At 50.3% G+C, this 24,565-nt stretch overlaps 1 protein-coding gene and 1 pseudogene across 10 annotated transcripts in view; both read right to left on the reverse strand.

Annotated features, from left to right (window-relative positions):
- ESYT3 (extended synaptotagmin 3) overlaps window positions 1-24,565 on the reverse strand; it is a 56,815-nt gene that overhangs the window by 24,568 nt on the left and 7,682 nt on the right. For all 9 annotated transcript variants that reach the window (XR_014245146.1, XM_082393794.1, XM_082393793.1 and 6 more), the window contains exons 2-4: window positions 6,573-6,614; window positions 5,071-5,205; window positions 1,553-1,629 (exon numbers count right to left, since the gene is read on the reverse strand). Coding sequence is in view for 8 of the 9 variants with exons in the window: in XM_082393794.1 (XP_082249920.1) it covers window positions 1,553-1,629; window positions 5,071-5,205; window positions 6,573-6,614 (254 nt within the window). In the remaining variant the exon portion in view is untranslated. The remainder of the gene's footprint in view (window positions 1-1,552; window positions 1,630-5,070; window positions 5,206-6,572; window positions 6,615-24,565) is intronic.
- LOC309629616 (elongation factor 1-alpha 1 pseudogene) lies at window positions 10,113-17,732 on the reverse strand (annotated as a pseudogene). Its single transcript has one exon. The product of its transcript is annotated as an elongation factor 1-alpha 1 pseudogene (transcript).

Raw genomic sequence — 24,565 nt, forward strand, 5'->3', positions numbered from 1 at the left:
AGGTCCACGACTCAAGAGAGGTTGGGAGACTCGCCCAGTGCAGCCCAGCCCAAGCCCAGATGGCCAAGCCCGAGCCCTGCATCACCTGGATGTGGACTCCCTGACAGCCTCGGCTTTTCTCAGCTCTGCGCAGACACTGCCCAGACCCCCCAAGGCAGCCCCCGAGCTCCCCGCACCCAGGGGTCCCATGTGCATCCCCACCTCTGCCCACGAGGGCAGAGACCTCTGGGCACCACTTCACCCCACGACACCCCGCAGATGCGAAGGAGGGGGTCTGGGTGATACACTGCTGTGCCTCTGCCCCATCTCTGCCCAGGCCTCTTCCCCAGGGACACAGAGCAGCCCCGCAGCCTCCATCCACCATTCATGCGGTCTGTTGCTGGGGGTGGTGAGGTGGGCACAGTAACAAGTTCTCAGAAGCCTGAGTTCAGCTGGCAGCTCCTGCCAAGCGATGGGCACAGGAAGCCCAGAATGGGTGCCCTTGAAAGTAGAGAGCAGAGACCCCATCAAAAGACTGAAGGAGATGCGGAGGGAGAGGGTGGCCATCAAATATCTGCAGGGCACAGGCAGAGGAGCCAGACGTCACAGAAATGCTGAGTGTCCCCTGGAAGGGCAGGGGGAACTCAGGGACCCCAGGGGCTCCCTGAGATGACTGGAAAGCTGGGTGCGTGGGCTAGATGACCTTGACGTGCCCCAACTATTCACACAAGGATCTTGTGGCAGAGCCTTGGGGCCGGGAGGGCCCAATTGCCATTAGCATCTCAACACACTTGAGACCAGCCCCCATACAGTGATGGGTGTTCTGGAGTTGCCTCCTGTCTTCCCAGCGTGTTCTCAGTGCCAGCCTCTGGGCTAAGGACAGGAAATACAGAGGCACTGGAAATGAATGGCAACCTTCTGGAACCTCAGGAGTTGATCCTTGGTCCTTTAAGCACAGTTCAAATCCCACCACCTCCAGGAAGACTTCCTGGATTGAATCTCCATTCTCTCTGACTCAAGCCTATTACAAACCTCATTCAAAAGGGGTGCCCCTGCCCGACCCACTGAAAAAGTCACTTGTGTGTCTTTGCATCCTTTAGTTTTTCTGAGGTACCACAGAGCCCAGTTCTCCTGATGGCCTTTCACAGCCTGTGCTCGGAGCTCCCTGGGTTGCACCACAAGTCCCCACATTTTCTTGTCCCACTTGCTTTCTCTTGCTACATCCTCTCTGAGACAGCTGGTCTGACCCTCCAGGTGACCTGGCCTCCAAGAAAGCTCTGTTGCCCAGGCCTTGGTACCCAAAACACGCCTGGTGCCTGGTCTATGGGAGATGCCAGGCCTGGGCTGAGGGCTCAGACAGTAGTGGCTCCCCTGGGACCATCCGTTCTCTTGCCACTCCTCCCCGTCCCAGCAGGGACCTTGTGCTCCAGCCCAGGGGGATGAAGGGGTATATGTGCTGTGAGGGGCTTTCGCACCCCAAATGAGTGTTTCCCTGCGACTCCATCTTCAACCTGGCTGTTCCCACAGTGTTCCCCTGCCCCCCACACCTGGCCCCAGGAGCACGAGGGCTCACCAGATCTGCAGGTCCAGGACCACCTGTCTCCGGTTGCACTGGTTAGTGTGCACCTTGATGCCGTTGATCCTGGGGTACTGGAAGAGATGCCAGAGGACTGGGTCAGCAGGGGTCTTGCAGGCGGGGGTGGGGCGGGGGGCGGGGTGCTGCTGGCTCCCTGCCCAGAGCTGCGCTTCGTCCACAACAACCAACGTGACCACTGCACTTCCGGGATGAGGCATGAAAGCAGAAATCCACCCTGCAGTCCCTGCCCATCCTTGGCACCCTGATACCTCCCTCTCCAAACAAACAAAAACTTTTCATAATAAAATGTTGGAGAAAAAAATTCAATCAACCACACTAGAGGAAAGATTCTATTATCCTTCTATTCTCTCCATGGAAAGTGATGCTTACAAATGCATTGTCACATGAAAAGGTTATCAAAGAGTATGGAGCCAAAAATGCAGGAAAAAAAGTATTACAGGGATATGTTGAACAGTTCATGTAAATGATTATGTAACTTTTCCCAGAGTTTGTGATACGTGTGATATGTCAGCTTTTTTAAAAGGACAACTTGTTGTGATTTATTTTCTCATACGTTCTCATATTTATTCAACATTCATTTTTGTCCTGGTTTTACACTTCAAGTTTAAAATTCTTTTTCTTTAAGAGGGTCCCCAGAATTGTAGAAGCTTCAGGCCACACAGCACCTGGCTTGATGTAGAAGACCCAGAAAAACCAGCAGAAGCCTCGGGAGGAGGAAGGGGCCTGTCACTGACCTGCCCCAGCCTGAAGTCTGCTCCTGGGCTGGGGGCTGGTTTGCAGGCACCTGTGGAAGCTCAGCCAGCCCCAAGACCCCCATCTGCAGAGACCAGCCCTGGAGAAGGCTGCCTACCTGCAGGCCCCGCCGCAGAGAGGAGGGATAACCACTGTGAGCATCTCCTCTGTGCCAGGCAGGGCGGCCCTGGCTCAGGGCTCACAGTGAGTGTGGGGCACCAGGCTGGTCAGGTGCCCCACGTGGAGCACTGCTCACCCACCCACGCAGAGTGGCCCTGACGCCAGGCCTGTTAGTCACGCTTCACAACCACCCTTAGAAGTGAGTCCTTTCCTTTTACAGATGAGGAAACTGGAGCTCAGAGAGGTTAAGTCACTGGCCCAAGGTCATCACAGCAGTGAGCAGAGTTGGGCATGGACGTGGGAATCAGAGGAAGCAGGAAACACTCATGGGCGTGAAGGGAGTGGGTGTCGTGAGCGCACTGAGCCTGGCCAAGCCCAGGAAGGTCACGTGAGGAAGTCCTCTGTGATGCACCCCCCACTTCCCCCGCAGTGGAGAGGAGAGGGATGGGAGAGCTAAGAAGGGTGGGAGGAGCCAGGACACAAAGGGCTTTGAATCCAGGACCAGGAGCCAGCTATTTCTCCTGCAGGGCTGGGGCATCTGGTCAACTTGCAGGTCCCCCCCCACCAACCCCCCCCCCGCCCAGCCCCGCCAGGTTTTCGTGACAGGGTGAAAATCATCTCTCAGGATCAGCCACTCGTAGTGAGATGGGAGATGGATGGGCCCCTGGCTGGACAGCTGGTGTTTGTCAAGCGGAGTAAATTTGAAGCTTTGTTTTTCCCCAGACACTCCAAGGACAAAGTTAGTGGCAAGAGCTGAGTTCTGCTGAAGTAAAGAGATAAGATGACCAGTCCTGAGGTCAAGGAAAACTTCTCTGTCTGCACATGCGCAGGAAGGCTCCTTGGGGGTCAAAAAGGGAGAGGGCGCCCCCCCATAATAAGTGTGGACATGCACCCACAGTCCTCTGCGGTGGAATCCATCTTAGCAAAAAGTTGCACACGCATCTTGGGGAGGGTCCTAGGACCAGTCAGATGTGGGAAAATAAATGAGACCATTGGCCAAATGTAAACAAAGACCAGGAAGAACTGCCCTACATAAAAAGATTTAACCGCCTCTTTACCGCACTCCTCCTCATTAGGGAGGATGCCCACCCCCTTTCTCTCTGGGTGTGTTTTTCTGCCTTGATTCTGCCTTAAACAAACAATTTCTCCGTGTGCTCTCTCACATGTTATGCTGTGTCTCTGATAATAAACTTTGTACCTGTTTTTACAATTTTTGCCTCCTTGAAACATTCTTGCTTTCAAATGGGGGCAAGAGTGAGGGCCACTGCTTCTAGCCTCTAGCCCCCAGTGGTCTAGCGGTTAGGATTCCTGGTTTTCATCCAGGCTCCCCAGGTCCAATTCCTGGCCAGGGAACTAAGATCTCGCTTCAGGACCGCTCACTGCGGTCTCTCTGAGATCACTAGGCCTGCCTGCTTCTGCCACCAGCAAGGGACCACTGTCCCACAGGCATCACCACCCAACAAGCAGCCTGGCCGGGCAGGCTCTGCTATAGACACAGCGGTCCGCAAGCTTCCTGATCCTTTGCCTGCTGAGCTCTTCAAACGCCAACTCAGACACCACCCCTCCCGGAAGTCCTCCCTGACTACCACACTCCCACGCCCCTCCACTCCTGAGGCCACGCGCTCCTCCACGTCGTGCGTGCGCTGCCATGTCGGTGTCCAGCACCCACCAGCGTATACGTCTGTCTCCACGACAGGACAGGGACCTTCCTGAAGGCGGGGGCACAGCCACACCACCTCTTTCTACACTGCCTTGCACATAGCCGTGCTCAGGAAGTCATACGTGAGTGAAACAGGGGAAGAACAAATGAGCCAACAGATGCTGGGACAAGCGAGTCCTGGCAGAGTCTGAGTGGCTTCAGCCAGAACCTCCAGGGCTCAGGTAAGGCTGATCCGCCCCGACTCGGGAGGCTAGGGGGGCACACACCCTGGGGCTGGCAGACAGCTCTCATCAGGCTAGCCTGCCCTCTACATCTGCTTGTTCTGGAGCTGACCAGATGCCAGTGCCTCTGATTTACGGGGTGATGGAGCTCACAGCGGCTCTGCCTGGGGTATGCATATTCTGATGATCAAAATAAGACTTTTACATCAGTGGGGCACTGAGAGGCAGAAAGAGTGGGGCAAGAGGCTGGAATAGGAAATGCAGCCTAGAATAGGGACATGACATTAGGTGTGTTCAACACACACACGTTTATCCTGGGTCACCAAGTATCGTCACAGAACTAGCCTGGGCTTATAACACGGATAGCCAGCATCAACCAATTGGTAGAGAATTAGTCACTGCTTTGAGGCACTGACTATCCCACTCCACGATGGTGAGTTCTCCCCAGCTGATGCTGAGTTTAGGAAGCGTGACTCGTACGTCTTTGTGTCAGGCTGGCTTCCACCACATGGCATGTTCCCCAAATTTTGCTTAAGAAGAGTGGAATTATTTCCCACCTCTCCTTTTCCTTTTCTCTGAGCCAGGCTTCCCCAGAACCTGTAGAGATGGTGGTGATGGGACTAGGGGCTGAGGGGTTTATCCTGAGGCCGAGAGGCTGGGAAATACAGGTGGGGAATGGGTCCCCTGTGAGTGACCCCTGGCAGGGGCTGGGGAAGAGCCTGCACCGTAGGTCCGGCTGCCCTGCCTGAGACAGCACTGACCTTCTGTCCGAAGTAGAGCTTGGTGAAGGTGAAGGTCCTCAGGTGCACGTTCTTCTCCTGGACCTTGGGCTCGAGTTTCTCCCGGAACTTGTTTTCCATGATCACACTTAGGTAGGGCCAGATCTGGGAGATGATCTGGGAGGACAGGAAGAGGCCTTTGGTGGTCAGGTCTGTGCCCCCTGCCCCAGACCCATGGCTGCCCAGGGGTGGCCCTTATGCTGCAGCACCCATCTGCCTGCCTGACCCCCTATCCCATCTACCCACCTATCCGTCCATCTGTCCATCAGACATCAGATAACTACAGCCGTGGTTCTCACTCTTACAGTTAGATCCCAAGATTTGCTGCCGTTTTGCAGCCCACCATGAAATAGTCACTCACTAAACTTAATATGATGAGGCCCTTTAGTTCTGCGCTAAAACATAAGCTACCTGAACAACACTGTGGTGTAAACAAGAAGTAGCAGGTGCCAGAGGTTTAAGAAGAAAAGAAAAGAAAAGAAAAAAAGCCACAGAAGAGAAATTTAAATTGTTTCCTGTGGATTTAATTTTTTTTCTAGCAATTGGGATAGGCTGCCTGTAGCTGATTTCTGCAGCAGGATGACTCACGGTGCTGGGAACCAAGTGTAGGACCTGGGGAGAGGGAAGGTGGTGGAGAGATGGAACCTGGCGGCAGAAGATGGTGAACAGAGAGTGGTAAGGAGCGGGGAGGGGGAGTGGGTGGTGGGAGAGCAGCCCATACGTTCTGTTTGGGGCAAAGGCCTCTTCCATCTCTGTGACTTGGGCCTTAGTTTAAAGATGCAGCTCCCCCTTTACAAACCCTAATCAGAGGAGCCTAAAGGCAGTGCGGTTTCAGGGTTTAACGCCCCTATCCCTCTCAGGCCTCGATGAGCCAGGCATTGTGGTGTTTTAATTACCTCATTAATACTCACAACAACCCCATGAGGCAGGGACCATCATTATTCCCATCGCATAAAGGAGGGAACCAGCTCTGAGACATTAGGCAACCTGCTCGAGGTTGCACAGCCAGTGCTGCCAGATCCGGGCTAGGAACCAGGCGAAACCCTGGTTCCCTAATCACCAGGGTGCTTGGGTGATTAGGAGCTGCTGTCAAATCCCGAATCACTGCCTTCCTCTCCCCCGATGCGCTGATCTCGGCCTGGTGGGCCACTGGAGGCCTGCATTTTGCTCTGTGCTTCTCTGTACTTTTAAGTTTTCTGCTGTGGCCATGCATTAATTTCACAATAAAAAATATTTTCTTTTTAGAAAAGAAAGTCATTGGTGATGAGAAGAACCCGGAGGGTGGGAAGAGCAAGCGACAGGCAGAAGGCCCCCACCCCAGCGACTAAGGGCCACCTCTGCTCCTCCCCGGGCGGGGCTCCCACCAGGACCGCCTCGTCCACGCGCTGCCCGCCCCGTCCAGGCTTCGGGTGACTCAGCCAGGGCTGCGGGGGAGGACGAAGCCTGGAGAGAGGCCGCTGCCCGCAGGCCCGCCCTGGCCTTACCTTGTTGGCCCATTCGACCCGCTCCACGTCCGGGAAGTGGATCTAGGGAACAGAAGCCCCGAGGGGAAGTTAGACTTGAGACCGGCCCGCCCTGCGGGACCAGCTGGGTTCCCACTCCCCAGCACAGAGCTGCACCGATCTACCCTGGGAACTGGAAGCCGGCCCGCCCTCAGGAGGAGTGCAGCAGGCGGCGGGCAGCCAGCCCGAAGGTGCCCACGTGCGGCCTGACACTGACCTGGCCTCGGCCGCCAGCTCCTGGCTCAGAAAGCACAGAGGGGCAGTTCTGCAGCGACCCTCCGCCCTCCCCTCGCCCCTAGCCCGCCTTCCCAGTGGAAGTGCAGAACCCCAACCCGGGCCTTCCCCAGGGTGACGCCCGAGTTTGCTTCTTGCAGATTCTGTCCCCCTTACTCTCTTTAATGACACAAGTAATCATAGCCCCTGTAGAAAAAAATTAGAAAATACAGCTAAATGAAAGGGAAAATATTTTATGAGAAAATGCCGCCCGGTGATAACTGTCATTACCAGGTTGATGCGTTTCCTTCCAGTCTTTTGCTGAAACAAGTAGGTGTAGTTTTCACAGAAATTGAGGTCACGGTGCTTTTTTGCAGGCTGCTTTTTTTCACTTAATATATTGTGATTGTGCTGACTCCAGAGGTAACTGGTGCCAATATAAAAGGCCAAAAAGGGCACCGTGTTGTTTCCAGGGGCAACTGGGGAGTGGACGTGCCCCTCCTCGGCTCTCAGGGGCCCCCCCAAGCCCCACCCCCGTCCCCGGCAGGGAGGCCCCTGGGCCAGATCCTATGGTCACAGCACAGCTCCCTCCAGGGCCTGCTGGGTGAGCCCTGCCACATCCCTTGGGCGGTGGGGGGCGGGGGGAGGTGGGGGAGGTCCCTGAGGGGAATTGACAATCCTGTCGCCTAACCCGTCGCGTAACCTGATTCTGAGGGTGCTGAACCCCTCCCCACAAGTCTCAGTCTCGGAATATGTCTACTGAGTGCAGTACCCAGCCCCGACGAGGGCCCCCTGCACCACCACCAGGGTTTCTGGGATGGACAGAGTAAGAGTGTACGGGTGCCTGGCACAGAGCACGGGTCAGTAAAACGGAAGGGGCGGCCATCACTGTCACCCTGCCGCAGGTCCCCGGAGGACGAGGCCGACTCCGGATCAGATTCACGGTGGGCCTGGGACCTCCGAAGGTGGAGAAAGGGCCTGCCCTTCCCACCTGGGGGCTCGGAAGGCGCGCTGTCCAGGGACTGAGTAAACGCGTCCACGCAGTTCACACCCCTGGTGCAGCCCTGCCAAGTGCCAGGCCCTGAGCTAGTTCCGGGGATGCCCCGAGGGCCCAAACGCAGACCTAGGCCTAGGCCGCTCGCCCAGGAGGAGACGGAGAGAGATTTCATTCTCTCAGGAGCAGTTTTTAACAGCCTTGACAGTTCAGAGGAACTCAGCGCTTCTGAGACTCCTGGGACATCACTCCATTCTCCCAGCCTCAGTTTCCCCACCTCTGGGCAGTGGCCCATACCAACTTGGAGAAGCGTCTAATATTCCCAGGTGCTGCCAGAAAAATACTGCCTGGTTCCCAGAAGGGGAGCCAGCCCAGCCCAGGAACAGAAGGGAATCGTGGAGGGAGTAGGGGGGCAGGAGCCAAGGTCAGCCCGGCCAGCTCACCACACGTGCCCTGCAGCCGCCCTGGGTCAGGTCGCATGCTGGGCACCAGCCAAGTGTAGCGTGAGACCCTTCCATTGCTCCCTGTTACACTCACTGCCCAGCACTAAAGTAAAAGCTCCTGCACGTGGGTCTGAAACAGACCTCTTTCTTCCCCGTTGATTGCTCCATTCACCACCCTCTTAGACGTCCCTTCTTCCAAGCAGCCTTTCCAGATCGCTCAAGCTGGGGCTAGGTGTCCCTAGTGTGTGTTGCTGCTTCTCCATCACAGCTTTCAACACACCTATTAGAGCCGCTGGGGCTTCCGCCTGCCTCCTTACCAGACCACAAGCTCTGGTGGGCTGACTCAGCCGTGCTTCCTGTTAGCGCCTGTCCCTGGCGTATGAATGTCTTAATAACTATCTGTGGAATGAATGAATGCAGGAATGAACGAATGCAAGGTTCTTGTCCTCAAGGAGCTCTCAGGCTGGTGAAGGAAGCATGCGATTAACAGGCTATTCCAGTACAGGATCAGCACCAAGGCAGGGGGAGGGGGACCCCCACAAAGGGGAGAGTTTGGTTACAGTGGGGCTGTCACTGGTGCCTCCGCTCCTCTTGTGCCCAAGCCTACTGGCTGGACCCCTCACACCCTTCCTTCCGTCCTAACACTGCACTTCCCATCCCGTGCCCGCACACCCTACATGCATACCCCTTCCAGCGTCCTGCACCCCCGTCCAGGTGATTCTCACCCCTGGAAGCTGAGAAGCTCTGATCTGCTGAACCCTGGAAAGGTGATCCAGCTTGGTGGGTCCAACCTTTGCCCACACTTGGGATCTAGTCAGACGAAGATTCCTGCACTGCCTCACGTCTACTGAATCAGGGTGTACCTGGGCGGGGCCTTCCAATTTATTTTTAACAAGTTCCTGGCGTGATCCTGAAGTTCAGTCAGGGTTGATGTGAGGTACCAATGACCTGCCCAACCCTGCATTAGAGTGACCCACACTCACCCTGACCTTGAGGACAGCAATGGAATGCCCAGGGCCCACTCTGAGGACGGTGTCATGGTCTCTCCTGGCCACCCATGCCTGTATTTGAGGCTCCTGTCTAAGAGATTCCCCCAGAGAGTGAGTCTGAACCCCTGACCAGAGCAGCGATTCAGACAAAGAAAATAAGAGACCATCAAGACACCTTATTCTGCCTCAGGCACCTGTAGGGCCTCCCTGGGTCCGAATCTCAGCCATGTCATCCCTCCCCAGGGAGCCAACACAAGAGCCGGGCCACCTCCTTTGTGACTGCCCCTGAGTAAGCTCTGGACCAGGGAAGGAAATGAGACAGGCTGCCATTCACGGAGCAACTGCTCACACCCAGTGCTTCCTCAATTCCATGAAGACAGATGAGTCTGTTCGCCCATTATAATCCGGACCTTTCCCTACTCCAAATTCTCAGAGTTATTCTATGTTTTTATCTACTGGTTTTGTGTTTTAGCTTTTGCATTTAAAATCTGTCTGGAATTTTTTTATAGCAGGTGAGATAGGCGTATAATTTCTCTCCACACTCTCACTAAGGCAATTTTTTTTTTAACATCTTTATCGGAGTATAATTGCTTTACAATTTTGTGTTAGTTTCTGCTGTATAACAAAGTGAATCAGCTATATGTATACATATATCCCCATATCCCCTTCCTCTTGCGTCTCCCTCCCACCCTCCCTATCCCACCCCTCTAGGTGGTCACAAAGGACTGAGCTGATCTCCCTGTGCTATGCGGCTGCTTCCCACTAGCTATTTTACATTTGGTACTGTATATATGTCCATGCCACTCTCTCACTTTGTCCCAGCTTACCCTTCCCCCTCCCCATGGCCTCAAGTCCATTCTCTATGTCTGCGTCTTTATTCCTGTCCTGCCCCTAGGTTCTTCAGAACCTTTTTTTTTTTTTTTAGATTCCATATATATGTGTTAGCATATGGTATTTGTTTTTCTCTTTCTGACTTACTTCACTCTGTATGACAGACTCTAGGTCCATCCACCTCACTACAAATAACTCAATTTCGTTTCTTTTTATGGCTGAGTAATATTCCATTGTATATATGTGCCACATCTTCTTTATCCATTCATCTGTCGATGGACACTTAGGTTGTTTCCATGTCCTGGCTATTGTAAACAGAGCTGCAATGAACATTGTGGTACATGACTCTTTTTGAATTATGATTTTCTCAGGGTATATGCCCAGTAGTGGGATTGCTGGGTCGTATGGTAGTTCTATTTTCACTAAGGCAATTTTATAATGACATACAAAAAAGGAAGGAAGGGAGGGAGGGAGGGAGGAAAAGAAAGAAGCCCATGTTTCCTCCTAACTAGTGAAGCTACTTCCCTCACACAACAGCTTCCCATGTGTACTTTGGTGTGTTTCAGGACTTGGCATTGACCTCCATGGTCTGTTTGCCTGTTTCTGCATCAGTACCACACTGTTTTAATCTCTACGGCTTCACAATATGATCTGGGTAGGGTGATTCCCCTCTTTTTGCTTTTTCAAACTGATTTAGATAATAGTAGGTATTTATACTTCCATATGAATTTTAGAATCATCTTGTCAGTCTGTCTCCCCGCCAAAATCCTCCTGAGATTTTGATTGTTGTATTCCTGAATATATAGATTAATTTCTGGGAGGACTGATCTCTTTACTACATTTTGCATCCATGAACAGAATATTTCCCTTTATTTATTCACATTTGATTGTATTCACATTTAGGATCATAACCTTTTTTCTACCAAAGTCCTGTACATTTTTTGTTAGATTACTTTGTGGGTTTTATAGTTATTAAAAATGGTATTTCATTTTCTGGGCAATTTTTGTTGAAATTTGTTACTAGTTCTAATTGTTTGTTAATTCTCATAGGTAACTTACATACATTGATAATCTCCAAATAATAACAGTTTTTTTCTTTCCGCTCTCCATCCTTATCCTTACTTGTTTCTCTTGGCCAGTCCTCTGGTACTATGCAGGCACACTGGTGATAGCAAGCTGCTCTGTCTGGTGCCTGACCACAAAAGAAAGTTTCTCCATTAAGCACAAATTTTGCTATAGATTTTGGAGGACAGCCTCTATCAGACTGAGGAAGTTCTTTTCAATTCCTAAATTTCCAAGAGCTCTCATTATAAATGGGTATTGAACTATATTCAATACTTTCTCATATCTATTGAGATAATCATGTTATTTTTTTTTCCTTTCATCCATTAATGTGGTCAACTTAACTGATATTTCTTTCTAAAACAGAACCATCTCTAGTTCCCGGGATAAACCCTACTTGAAATATTTAGCTGGCCTGATATTTTATTTAGGCTTTATACACTAATGATCCAAAGTGATACCTACAGCTTTTGTTCTTGTACAATTCCTATCTGGTTTTGGTATAAAGATTTTATGATAAATTGTAAAATAAGTGGGACAGCTATCCTTATCCTCCTATTTTCTGAAACAACTTGTAAATATAGGAATTATCTGATCGATGGAATTTAGTCTATCTTACCTCTGAAACCATCTTAGCCTGAGACTTTTGGGGGTGGTAAATTACCATGTCTCTCTTTAGAGGTTAATGGTGTATTCAAGGTCTACTGATCTTAGTCTGGTAATCTTGGCATTTGTATTTTTCTAGAAATGTATCTAGCTCATCCAGGTTTCCAAATGTCTTGATATATAGTCATTTACAATATTTTATTATTTTAATCTGTTATATCTGTAGTTATTTCTGCCTTTTTTCATTCTATATTTTATTTTCATCTTTTTCTATTTTTTTCATGATCAAGCTTGACAAAGTTTTGCCTATTATATTAATCTTTTGAGAGAATGAACTTCAGTTGTTAATAATTTTCTTTCCCCTTTACCTTTATTTGAAAATTTTTTTGTTCATTTTTATCCCTATATTTATCATTTCCTTCCTTCCTTCTTATTTCTTTGATCTAAATCTGTTGTTCTTTTATGTTCTTAGGGTCAACTCTATGAGTTTTAGAGTTGAATCATTTATTTTCAGTTTTTCTTGTTTCATGATAAATTCAAAGTTATAAATTCCCTTACAATTTTTAACAGTTTTTCCATCATTATTCAGCTCTCAGTTTTTGTAATTTCCATTATGACTTCCTCTTAAACAATGATTTTTTACAATAGTAATATTTTAAAATATCTAGATGCACGAGATATCTATACCTATTTTTGTTTCCTAATTTAATTTCTTTATGATCTGAACAATCTGTAGGATGGCAATTCACTGGAATATAGTGATATTTCCTTGGTGGCCTGGTACATGATTAATTTCTATGGTTGTTCCATGTATGATCAAGTTATTAATCATTTCCTTTTAATAGTCTTTCTCCTTGCTTACTTTTTGTCTACTTGATTTTCCATGTTCAAAGAGGAATATATGAAAAACTTCAAGCCAAACTGCTGATTTATCTACTTCTCTATGCAGTTCTATTAGCTGTTGGTTTGTATTTCAGGTTTATATTATGCAGTACATATAGGGCCATGATGATTATTTCTTAATTATGGCTCCTTTTATGAGCATATAACATCTTTCTTTGTCTTAAAGATATATCTGAGTTACAGTCTATCTTGTCTAAGATGAAAATTGCTACTACAGCTATCTTTTGCTTCAAAGTTACCCAGTTGTATTTTTTTCATCCTACTTTCAGCCTTTTTGAGTTCATGTTATCTCATGTTGTTTAATACTCATCTTAATCCCTTATTAGACCCATTTTCCAGATAAGGAAACTAAGGCTGAGAGGTTACTTAGAATCACCAGCTGTGGAGAGCTACAGCTGTGACCCAGATCTAGGTCTGTCTGTGCTTTTCCGCTCCACCACTCACTCCTCTTAAGAAAACATTACATACCACTGTTTTCCTCTCTTACAGAAAGTCTAATTGGACAGAGGACTGCCCTCATGGGACCTGAGCCTTCACCAGTAGGCCATGCTTTCTAGCTAAGGGTTCCACAGACACTTTCATTTGATCCTCCTCATGCTGTATAAAGTGAACAGCAAAGATGAAATTATCCCCGTTTTACATATGAGGAGAGGCTCAGAGACTAGCACTTGCCAAGATCAATCAGGCGACCAGAACTCAGATTTTCTCACCTGAGCCCAGCCTTCAAATCTTTTTCTCATCTGTTTCCCCTCCCTAAGCTTAAGCCATCTGAAATGTCAACATTTGAAGTCCATTTCTCAGTGTTTTTCTAACCTATCCCTTTTGCATTTAAAATTCCATCGCTTTAAATCTCAGTTTTCTCAACCACAAGATGGGTACAATACTACCAACTTCACAGAGTTCCTGAGAAAACTAAATAAAACAATGCATGTAAGGTGCTCAGTACCCTTCCTTACTCAGAGTAAATGCTCCAGAAATGGTGATTCTTGACGGAAGTTGTACAGACGTCAGAGGTACGAACACTGACACTTCTGACCTCAGGTACATGCCAAGAACAAGATCACGTGGGCTGTGTGTCCAGTTCTGTCTGACCCAAAGCCCGGCAAATCCCCTGGGTCTCCTAGTGCCTGCTGCTCTGCACTTTGGGAGACCACTGAGAAGGCGGAACGGACGATGAGAAGAGGATAACACAGCGAAAGTGGTTGAGGTGGAGGGGGAAGGACCCCGTAGATTCTTGTTTCTCTGGCCTCCGCTGGTTGGCTGAGAGATCTGTGCCCACAGATAATGAGCCACAGATAGGCTGGGCCCAATGCCTGCGAGGCACCACGGGAAACTCTGCCCAATGCAGGAGCTCCACAGTGAGGTGGGGCAAAGCGGCCCAGTCAGAGCCTCTGTCTGTGGCTTTCCCTTGCCAGGTAAACAAAGGGAAGGCAGAAGAAGAAGCCACATGGCTCACTCTCAGACTGAGTCCTAAAGTCACTTTTGTACCAATTGCCATGAGGCTGGGGGTAGCCGGGAGTCTTCGGGACCAGCTAGGAAGAGAGACACTCACACCACCAGGCAACGCAAAGAGCTAGACTCTGAGTTTGAGCGATTCTCAAACTTTTCTGTATAAAAACACCACCTGGAGAGCTGATGAAAATGTGGATTCCTGGTTGGTGCCTGGAAACTTGCATCTTTCACAAGCCCGCCAGCTCGTCCTGATCCTGTCGGTGGAGGATGTGGAAGCACGAGCACACAGGGCCCCCCAGGCTAGAGGACCTGTTCCAGCCCTGGAACTAGGTGGCTTTTCTGCTCCCTGGGGTTCCTGACCAGGGCTAGAGAGTCACAGCCTGTGTTTCCAGCTGTCACTCCTAGGAGAACATCAAATTCCTACCAGCAGCCTATGGCCCTCAATTCTTTGACAAATCTTTTGGACCACAAAGAGCAAAGGGAGGCAAAAGCTAACAGGTGAAAAACACAATATCACAATTCTGCCTAGCTTGAGGCACTGCCCTTGCCCCTAGGTGTCCTCACTCCCCTCCTGCAGCCTCAGGTTTCTCCGGACTGAGAGGAATGAAGCTGCTCATTCCTGTGATGCCCATAGCATCTACAATCAAGGAGATAATGGACAAAAATCTACTTCTAAATGGAGACAGAGCTCTTGAAGTTTCGTCTCCATAGAAACATGAACACTCTTCTGACTGACGTAGTACAGGTATGAGCATTTCCCCAAAGCAGGCCTGGAAAATTCTAAAGTTGTTGGGCCGTGGTCAAGTCACCAGGATCTCAGATGCTTGCTATTCCGCCTGCAGGAGCCCTTGGGGAAGTTTCAACAAGCAGGGGCCTCAGCCCGCATCTCAGGCCTCCCTAAACTAACACAGTCATGCTGCTTTTCGTGCACTTGGGCCAAAGCCTTCCAGGCAAAGTGGGCTAATAAGTTGATGATGGTGTTTTTAGACGTTGTCAAGAGAGTGGTGGTAATGACAGCATAGAGAGGAGAGAAAGACTGGAAATCAAACCGAGTCTAAGAATTCCAGACTAGCAGAGACCACCAAAATGGCCCACATCGGTGCTTCCCTTTAGGTGGTCACGTGCTTTATTTCTTAAACTCTTTAGGAAAAATGATTCCACAGCAGTTGAGGAAATGGAGCCAGAGTGACAGCTGTATCCCTTTGGGGGGTGGGGTCCACAGATGGGCTGGGGTGTGAGAGGCCTGGACAGCAGCTTCTGGCCACCAGACCCTCTCAGCAGGCAGGGGGATTGGAGAGCTTCACTTACAGAGCTTGCCTGTCACTAGGTGAATCCTGCTCGCTCCCTCGCACAGGGACGGTGGCTCCTCCCGTGGAAGCAGGTGTGTACGGACACAGAGAGACACACAGACATACAGAGGTGGGTGCACACACACATGCAGACAGACACACCAAGATATACACAGACACACAAAGACACATGTACACACACAGACGCACACACACGCACAACTACAGACCCATCCACAGAATCACATGTACACATGTACAAAGACCCAGGTACACACCCTCTTTGCTAGGAAAAAAAAAAAGAAAGCCTCACGCCTCTGCTCCAAAGGACTTTTTTTTTTTTAAAGATTTTTTTTTGATGTAGACCATTTTTGAAGTCTTTATTGAATTTGTTACAATACTGCTTCTGTTTTATGTTTTGGTTTTTTGACTATGAGGCATGTGGGATCTTAGCTCCCCGACCTGGGATCGAACCCGCACCTCCTGCACTGGAAGCGCGGAGTCTTAACCACTGGACCACCAGGGAAGTCCCCCAAAGGGCATTCTTTTTTTTTTTTTTTTTTTCCTCATTAAACTTTTTTAGTGGGTCTCAAATTCTGTGACAGATTTTTGGTCAAGTTGTTTCCATTAAAAAGTACTGATTTTAAAAACTAATAAAACTGCCACACACAAAACAAACGGTCCACAAAACATTCTCCTTTCCTTCTGAAGGTTTTACGATGCATTGTTATCATTAACCAGTCTTTTGCTATTAAACTTAAATGGCCAATTGGGACAACAGTTCTGGGGCCGTTCTTCCACCACTGATTAAGACTGGGGTGGCAGGTATCGGGGATAACATTCATTTAGCCTTCTGAGCTTTCTGGACAGACTTGGTGACCTTGCCAGCTCCAGCTACCTTCTTGTCCACTGCTTTGATGACACCCACAGCAGCCGTCTGTCTCATGTCACGAACAGCAAAGCGGCCCAGAGGAGGATAGTCAGAGAAGCTCTCAACACACATGGGTTTGCCAGGAACCACATCAACGATGGCAGCATCACCAGATTTCAAGAATTTGGGACCATCATCTTCCAGCTTTTTCCCAGAATGACAATCAATCTTCTCCTTCAGCTTAGCAAACTTGCAAGCAATGTGAGCTGTGTGACAATCCAGACAGGTGCATATCCAGCACTGATTTGGCCTGGATGGTTCAAGATAATCACCTGAGCTGTGAAGCCAGCTGCTTCCATCGGTGGGTCATTTTTGCTGTCATCAGCCACATTGCCACGATGAACATCTTTGACAGACACGTTCTTGACACTGAAGCCCACATTGTCCCCAGGAAGGGCTTCACTCAAGGCTTCATGGTGCATTTCAACAGACTTCACTTCAGTTGTCACGTTGACTGGAGCAAAGGTGACCACCAGGCCAGGTTTGAGAACACCAGTCTCCACTCGACCCACAGGGACAGTGCCAATACCACCAATTTTGTAGACATCCTGAAGGGGCAAACGCAAGGGCTTGTCAGTTGGGCGAGTTGGTAGGAGGATGCAATCCAGAGCTTCAAGCAGTGTGGTTCCACTGGCATTGCCATCTTTTCGGGTGACTTTCCATCCCTTGAACCACGGCATGTTAGCACTGGGCTCCAGCATGTTGTCACCAGTCCAGCCAGAAATTGGCACAAATGCTACTGTGTCGGGGTTGTAGCCAAGTTTCTTAATGCAGGTGCTGACTTCCTTAACAATTTCCTCATATCTCTTCCGGCTGTAGGGTGGCCCAGTGGAATCCATTTTGTTAACTCCAACAATGAGTTGTTTCACACCCAGAGTGTAGGCCAGAAGGGCACGCTCACGGGTCTGCCCATTCTTGGAAATACCTGCTTCAAATCCACCAACGCCAGCAGCAACAATCAGGACAGCACAGTCAGCCTGGGATGTGCCTGTAATCATGTTTTTGATGAAGTCTCTGTGTCCTGGGGCATCAGTGATGGTCACATAGTACTTGCTGGTCTCGAATTTCCATAGGGAGATATCAGTGGTGATACCACGCTCGTGTTCAGCTTTCAGTTTGTCCAAGACCCAGGCATACTTGAAGGAGCCCTTTCCCATCTCAGCAGCCTCCTTCTCGAACTTTTCAATGGTTCTCCTGTCGATGCCACCATGTTTGTAGATCAGATGGCCAGTAGTGGTAGACTTCTCTGAATCTATGTGTCCAGTGACAACGATGTTGATGTGGGTCTTCTCCTTTCCCATTTTTGCTTAGGTTTAGCGGTGGTTTTCATGACACCTGTGTCTTGGCGGCAAACCCGTTGCAAAAAAGCCCAACGGGCATTCTTACACACGCACTCCTGCTGACTCCACTGATGTTGTCGACCCCCTCCCCACCCGCAAAGAAGAGAGGAGACCCTTTTCCGGGTGTCCTACAGGGATGGGGATGGGACACAAGGAGGCCACGCTGGGCTGTCGTCCTCCTGAGAAAGGCCCTGCTCTGCGGGTGCCTCTGCAGTGGTTTCTCCTCTACCAGAAAACGGCCCCTCATTTCATTCGCTTTTCTCCTGATGAAGCACTGACTTTCATCCCTTTTTTTCTCTGTTCTTGGGAGGTAAACATTTAACCATGAAAACTGCTTTTAAATCTGCCCAACTCTTCTGCTTAACATCACCCTGCTAAAAGTGCCTTAAGGGAAACAACTGCTTTGCCAGCTTGGAATTCTGTCTAGCACTGTTCTAGAATCCATAGATTCCTTAACAGCACACCCAGCCTGCGAACTGGCCTAAGTCGGCTGGACCCAGCAGGATGACAGAGCAGATAATACTCCAAAGAGAGTCATCGGTGAGGAGAATGCGGGTGCCAGGAGCCTGTCACCCTTGCTGAGGAATACGGGCTCGGAGCAGAGAAGGACTGCCCTGAGCTGCCAGCAGAGTCGTTTCGAGGAGACCTGAGTGTAATCCTAAGTCACCAGAGAGTTCAGTGATCCAGTTAGGCCTGGTACAGCCTGGAGGGTAAAAAATTTATCCTCTTACTTATAAAACTAGTAAAAGGCCAACCATCCTCCTCCTCCTCCTCCTCCTCCTCCTCTTCCTCCTCCTCCTTCTCCTCCTCCTCCTCCTCCAGGCTGATAAGGCCAAGGTGAGGTGGGAATGAGGATCTTTAAAGTCCTTAAGTTTTGACGGGTCGGTTTAATGTGTAATCTGTGTAAAGAACTGGAGAAACAGGGACTGAGATTTACATTGCAGATGTTCACTGCGGCATTCATGCCACAGATTTTTTTTTTTATAAATTTATTTTATTTTTATTTATTTGTTATTTTTGGCTGTGTTGGGTCTTCGTTGCTGCGTGCGGGCTTTCTCTAGTTGCGGCGAGCAGGGGCTACTACTCTACGTTGCGGTGCGCGGGCTTCTCATTGCGGTGGTTTCCCTTGTTGCAGAGCATGGGCTCTAGGCACGCGGGCTTCAGCAGATGCAGCACGTGGGCTCAGTAGTTGTGGCTCGTGGGCTCTAGAGTGCAGGCTCAGTAGTCGTGGCGCACGGGCTTAGTTGCTCCAAGGCATGTGGGATCTTCCTGGACCAGGGCTCAAACCCGTGTCCCCCGCATTGGCAGGCGGATTCTTAACTACTGCGCCACCAGGGAAGCCCCACAGATTTTTATTGAATGCCTATATGAACTGGGCACTGAGCGAGGAGCTGAGTGTACAGAGAGGAACAAGAAACACACCTGAAAAGAACATTTGATCTGGAGGAAAAGTTGGACATAAAAATAGGTAAGTGCAAATCAACACGGGAAGTGGAGTGGGTGTGAGAGAAGGGTCCCAGTGCGGGTGCCTGAGCTTGGACTTGAAGGAGGAGTCAAGGGAGTCAGACTGACAGATCAAGGGAGAAATTCCAGACAGACAGAGGAAACACCACCCACCTCGGCCCGCCCCAGAAACAGGGCAAACTGGGACATAACCAAAATAGTGATGTTAGAGAAATGGTCAGGCAACTTCTGGTCTATTCGTATTAAGGATATCATAATCCTTAAGAATGTTTTTGAAGAATGTTTGTAAGACAATGTTAAGGACATAAAAACAAAAAATTTTTCAAAGGTACAAGTTTTCAAAAAACTTTTCGTAGACCTTTCATACTAAGGAAGTGCACCCAAACATAGGGTGTATCTCCGGGTGGCAGGAATGTAAATGCTTACTCTAATATTTACTTGTAGATCATTTCCAAATTTTCTAACATGGGAATATTTGCACTTTTATAACCGGAAAAATGAGATCTTTAACCAGTTACCTTAAAAAGTAAACACAGGGGCTTCCCTGGTGGCGCAGTGGTTGAGAATCTGCCTGCCAATGCAGGGGACACGGGTTCGAGCCCTGGTCTGGGAGGATCCCACGTGCCGCGGAGCAACTGGGCCCGTGAGCCACAATTGCTGAGCCTGTGCGTCTGGAGCCTGTGCTCCGCAACAAGAGAGGCCGCGATGGTGAGAGGCCCGCGCACCGCGATGAAGAGTGGCCCCCGCTTGCCACAACTAGAGAAAGCCCTTGCACAGAAACGAAGACCCAACACAGACATACATACATACATACATACATACATACATACATACATACATACATAAATAAATAAAATTTTAAAAAAAAATTAGAGACAGTTTGTGTTCTAAATTGTAAAAAAAAAAAAGTAAACACAGTAATGGGCAAAAGAATGGAGTGGGTGAATCTGGGGTCTTGAAACGCCCCATGTCCTGGAGGAGTTCCTTGGCTTTTCACTGTGAGCATTTCAAGGACTAGTGACGCCGGGCACACTGGGATGGGACTTCTCGGTCCCACCTGGCATCCTACAGAGAGAGGGTACACCGGAGCTGAGCCCTGACTCCCAGTGTGGCCCGAGGGACTCAAGTCTCATCCCCTTGACTTGAAGTGACAGGGTGTGTAAAGAGAACGGGGCTTTGTCCCTTTAATAGTTCCCACTGGGGCAGAAAACATCTTAACTGTCTCTTTGCTATTTGCCATAGAGGAGGGGGAGTGGGGAAGCACTTTCCTCCAGCACATGGGGACACTTCTGGGCTATGAGCTCTAGGTTTCCTGAGATTTAAAAATCCTTGGGACTCCGCCAGGAGAAGTAACTCTGAATGGCAGGGTGGGAGGAGCAGGCAGAAGGGAAGGCAAGGCCCCAGTCCCCTGCTCCTCTGTGTCGCTGGGTGGCGGCCTTCACGGGTCATCGGGGCGCGGCTCACACCTCCCAGGGGCTCCCCCGAAGTCACTGGGGACATTCCCACAGAGGGGCCAGCTCTGCCTGCTGTCTCGGGCTCGACGAGCAACCCATAAACATGGGGCAGGGAAGGGCAGATCGTGCACAGATCCAGGAGGCAGCCTTCGGAGCTCCAGCCAGGGCCCAGGCCTCGGGGGCGGGGAGGCATCAAGCAGCAAAAGTTACCCCAGGAAGGGTCTTGAGGAGCCCAGAGCATGAAGGACTGACTCTGAAGACCAGACGGGAAGTTTCTGGAGCACTAGAGCTGGAATTCCATGAACAGAACCCCAGGAAGGGCTGAGGGCCAGGCTGGAGTCTCTGACAGACGCTGCCCCCGGCAGCCGTCCATCCCTGGAGCCACGTTTGCTGCTGGGCCACTTGGTAATGAGTTTCATATAGAAAAAGGGAGAGTTAGGAGGCCTGGGAAACTGAGGAGGATACAGTGACAGCCCCCCTGAGCACGTACTCGTGCCAGGATTCGAACAAGCAGCTTTTCAGACTCAACTCATCGCAAACGCATGTAGAAACTGAGCCTTCGAGGCCGACAGCTAGGTGAGTGGTGGAGCTGGGGTGTCACCAGCTCTGTGGGATCAAGGGCTCCAGTTTTGTCACTGTGCTGTCCACGGCCCCCAGCCCTGGCAAGGTGGGCTGATCGAAGAGGCTCCTTATTTCTTGAAAAATATATCTAAAAACTGAGTGGTGGGGCTTCCCTGGTGGCGCAGTGGTTGAGAATCTGCCTGCCAATGCAGGGGACACGGGTTCGAGCCCTGGTCTGGGAAGATCCCACATGCCGCAGAGCAACTAGGCCCGTGAGCCACAACTACTGAGCCTGCGCGTCTGGAGCCTGTGCTCCGCAACAAGAGAGGCCGCGATAGTGAGAGGCCCGCGCACCGCGATGAAGAGTGGCCCCCGCTTGCCACAACTAGAGAAAGCCCTCGCACAGAAACGAAGATCCAACACAGCCAAAAATAAAAATAAATAAATAAATTAAAAAAAAAAAAAGAGACAGCAGAGAACTTGTTCTTAAAAAAAAAAAAAACTGAGTGGGAGGAGCATTCACATGTAAACAGCAGGCGGCAGCTGCTCCCCCGTTCAGAAGATGAACTGCCTCCTCTCCATGTGGCCGGGCCATGTCCACAAGCCAAGGGGCTCCCCAGCATCTGCACCCGTGACCCCTTCCAAAGCAGAAGAATCCTTTCCTGAGCTGTGTGTTCCATGGAAGGGAACCAGAGGCGGAGCAGGTCCCTCTGACGTTGGACCAGAGACAACCTCCTTTAACAGGTTTTTACAGGTGGGGACAATGAGACCCAGTGAGGGAAAGCAACCTCTCTGATCACCTGGAGGCAGCAGCTTGGAGCGAAGTGTTGAGAAGGAGTCTAATGGGGCTGGAAAGAACAGCTCCATTGAGAACGGACCGCCGTGGCCTGGCAGGGGAGAGCGATGGCCTCTGGGCTCTGGCTCAGCCTGGCCTTGGCCTCCGTCCCCTCACAGGGGCTTGGTGCAAATTCGAGCAAGGTGCACACACAGCCGGGCAAGCAGCAGGGGGCTGGGATCCACCCTCACTCACTGGGTGCTGGGTGATGACTTGCACGGCTGCGAGGCCCTCAAGACCTTTTCTTCAACCCCCTGACTACTGGTTTGCCATCTGTTAATTAGTAAAAATACTTCTCAAAGGAGGTCAGAAGCCATCAATCCCCATTCATTCAAGAACACCAGTTCTCAAAACAGGAAGAAGGTGTTCTGAAAGGTCCACATGTAACATAGAGACACCGTGCTCTGAAATTGTGGACAAGGGTCACTCTGTCCCTACCACACGGGAGCCACGTCTCTGTCTTCATAAACAGTGCGTGTCCTCAGGAGGCAGGGAGAGGCCAGAAGAAGGAACCAAGTAGGTTCCAGATTTTCCACATCATCCTTGGGCTTGGAAACTTTCACGAGGCGGGTCCAAAAGCCCACACTTACATCTATGTGCGTGCTCTTCACAGGTGTTCACACAGACAACCAACTTCCCCAGACCTGCTTCACATTCTGGATTCCCAGTCCCAGGAATGGGCACCCAGCTCCCCAAATCAGAAAGCAGAAGACCCTGATCCCTCCCTCACTGCACTCTAGAGGCCGCCAAGCACCTGGAGTCCCACTCCGCACAGCTCTCACCCTTAGCTCTTAGTCTCCACTATGACCATCTTGGCTCAAATCACTTTCTCAACTGGTCTCTTTCCTCCAGCTTCACTCCTCCCTGCATGCTGCTTGTTCCAGGGCCTTTCCAAAACCTTGCCCAGACTCCTTTCAGCCTTCAGAATCAGCCCCAGCCTCCATCAGACCTGCCTCAATTTGGCCCCGTCCCTCAGCCTACACCGCACACGCCAGCCAGGCCGAACCACACAGTACCCCCCCAGATACCGGCCACACGGTGCCTCCATGCTGTGCTCGCAAGCTGCCACCTGCTTGGACTGCCCTTTGCGGTACCACTGCCTCAATCCAAAAGGTTATCCAGGCCCTGGCCCTGCAAACTGGCCAGCCAAGCCTGCCAGAAGGGTCTGGAGAACATAGGCGGAGGTCAGGCCCTTCCCAGGACCCTGCCAAGGAGGCAGGAGGCTGTGGTCTGGGGACAATCTGATGTGGAAACCAGGTAGGGTATCCTTCCCTCCAGGCCTTTGACCCTGGACTGGACCCTGTTCAGACTCCTGTTTCCAGCTTCCCTGAGACCTCTATGGCAACTACCTGTTACGCATCTGCCTCCCGCCCCAGACTGCCCTCTTGGGAGGTGAGACACCATCGCCTTCCTCTGTGTGTCCCTGCCCCCAGCTGGGTCAGGCCTGGGGTGTGGTTTATGGGGTGAGAACCAGGAGATACTGTCTTGTGTTCTGTCTCATCCATCAGGCTGAGCTCCCTGTTGGCTACGTCCATGTAGTTCCGGGGACCCCTCCCCCAAGAGGAGCCAGAACGGTTTCTATGGCATTTGTGGGGGGGGAGTTGGGGTTTGGGGGTGTCAAGGCCCCTACAGGATCTGATTCTTACCCCAATTTCAGAAACGTTGCCTTTGCATACAGCTAAGTGTCTGGAGGCCTCCCTAACACTGGGAGGGGCAGAAAGGGGCAGATATCTTGGTATCACGGGCCCACCCTCGTGGGCTGAGGCTGCCATGGGGTCACGACAGAGGTCTGACAGGCAGCCTGGGCTCCCTCAACAGTGAATAAGGAGTGTGAACAGGTCCAAGCCTGCTCTCTGGGTCCACATTTTCCACGATCACAAGCCATCAATCCCCTTTCATGCAAGAAAACCAAGGTCTGGGCGAGACAGGCCCCAAACACCGTCTCCATGGCTGCTACCCAATATATATGTAAACCTATTTACAAAGCTTTACTGTCAATCCATATATTAGTATTATGGGCTAAATTGTGTTTCCCAAAATTTATATGTTGAAGTCCTAACCCCTAGTCCCTTAGAATGTGACTGTATTTAGAAATAGGGTCTTTATAGAGGTGATTAAGTTAAAATGAGGCCATTAGGGTGGGCCTTAATCTAACCTGACTGATGACCTTATAAGAAGAGGAAATTTAGACACTGTAAGTACAGAGGGAAGACCATGTGAAGACACAGGGGAAGAGAGCCAACTACAAGCCAAGGAGAGGCCTCAGAAGAAACCAACCCTGCTGACACCTTGATCTTGATACATTTCTGTTGTTTAAGCCACCCACTCCGTAGTACTTTATGGCAACCCTGGAAAACTAATGCAATAAGGCTTAATTTCTCTTTTAACATAAAATAAACATACATAGGCCTTTCTAATATCTTCTCAACCCACTTCAGATGCTACTGTCATGTGCAAGTGTGAGGAACCTATAGCCTGGCTGGATTTTAGAGCACAGGCCTCAAGCCAGAGGAAATGAGGGGTCTGGTGGCCTCTGGACACCTCTCCCTGTGTGCCTGAATGTTTCTGGAAGAAATCAGAAACAACCAACACCAGTTCATCACCCAGA

Source organism: Balaenoptera borealis (assembly GCF_965194805.1).
Source record: "Balaenoptera borealis genome assembly, chromosome: 5".
NCBI lineage: Eukaryota > Metazoa > Chordata > Mammalia > Artiodactyla > Balaenopteridae > Balaenoptera > Balaenoptera borealis.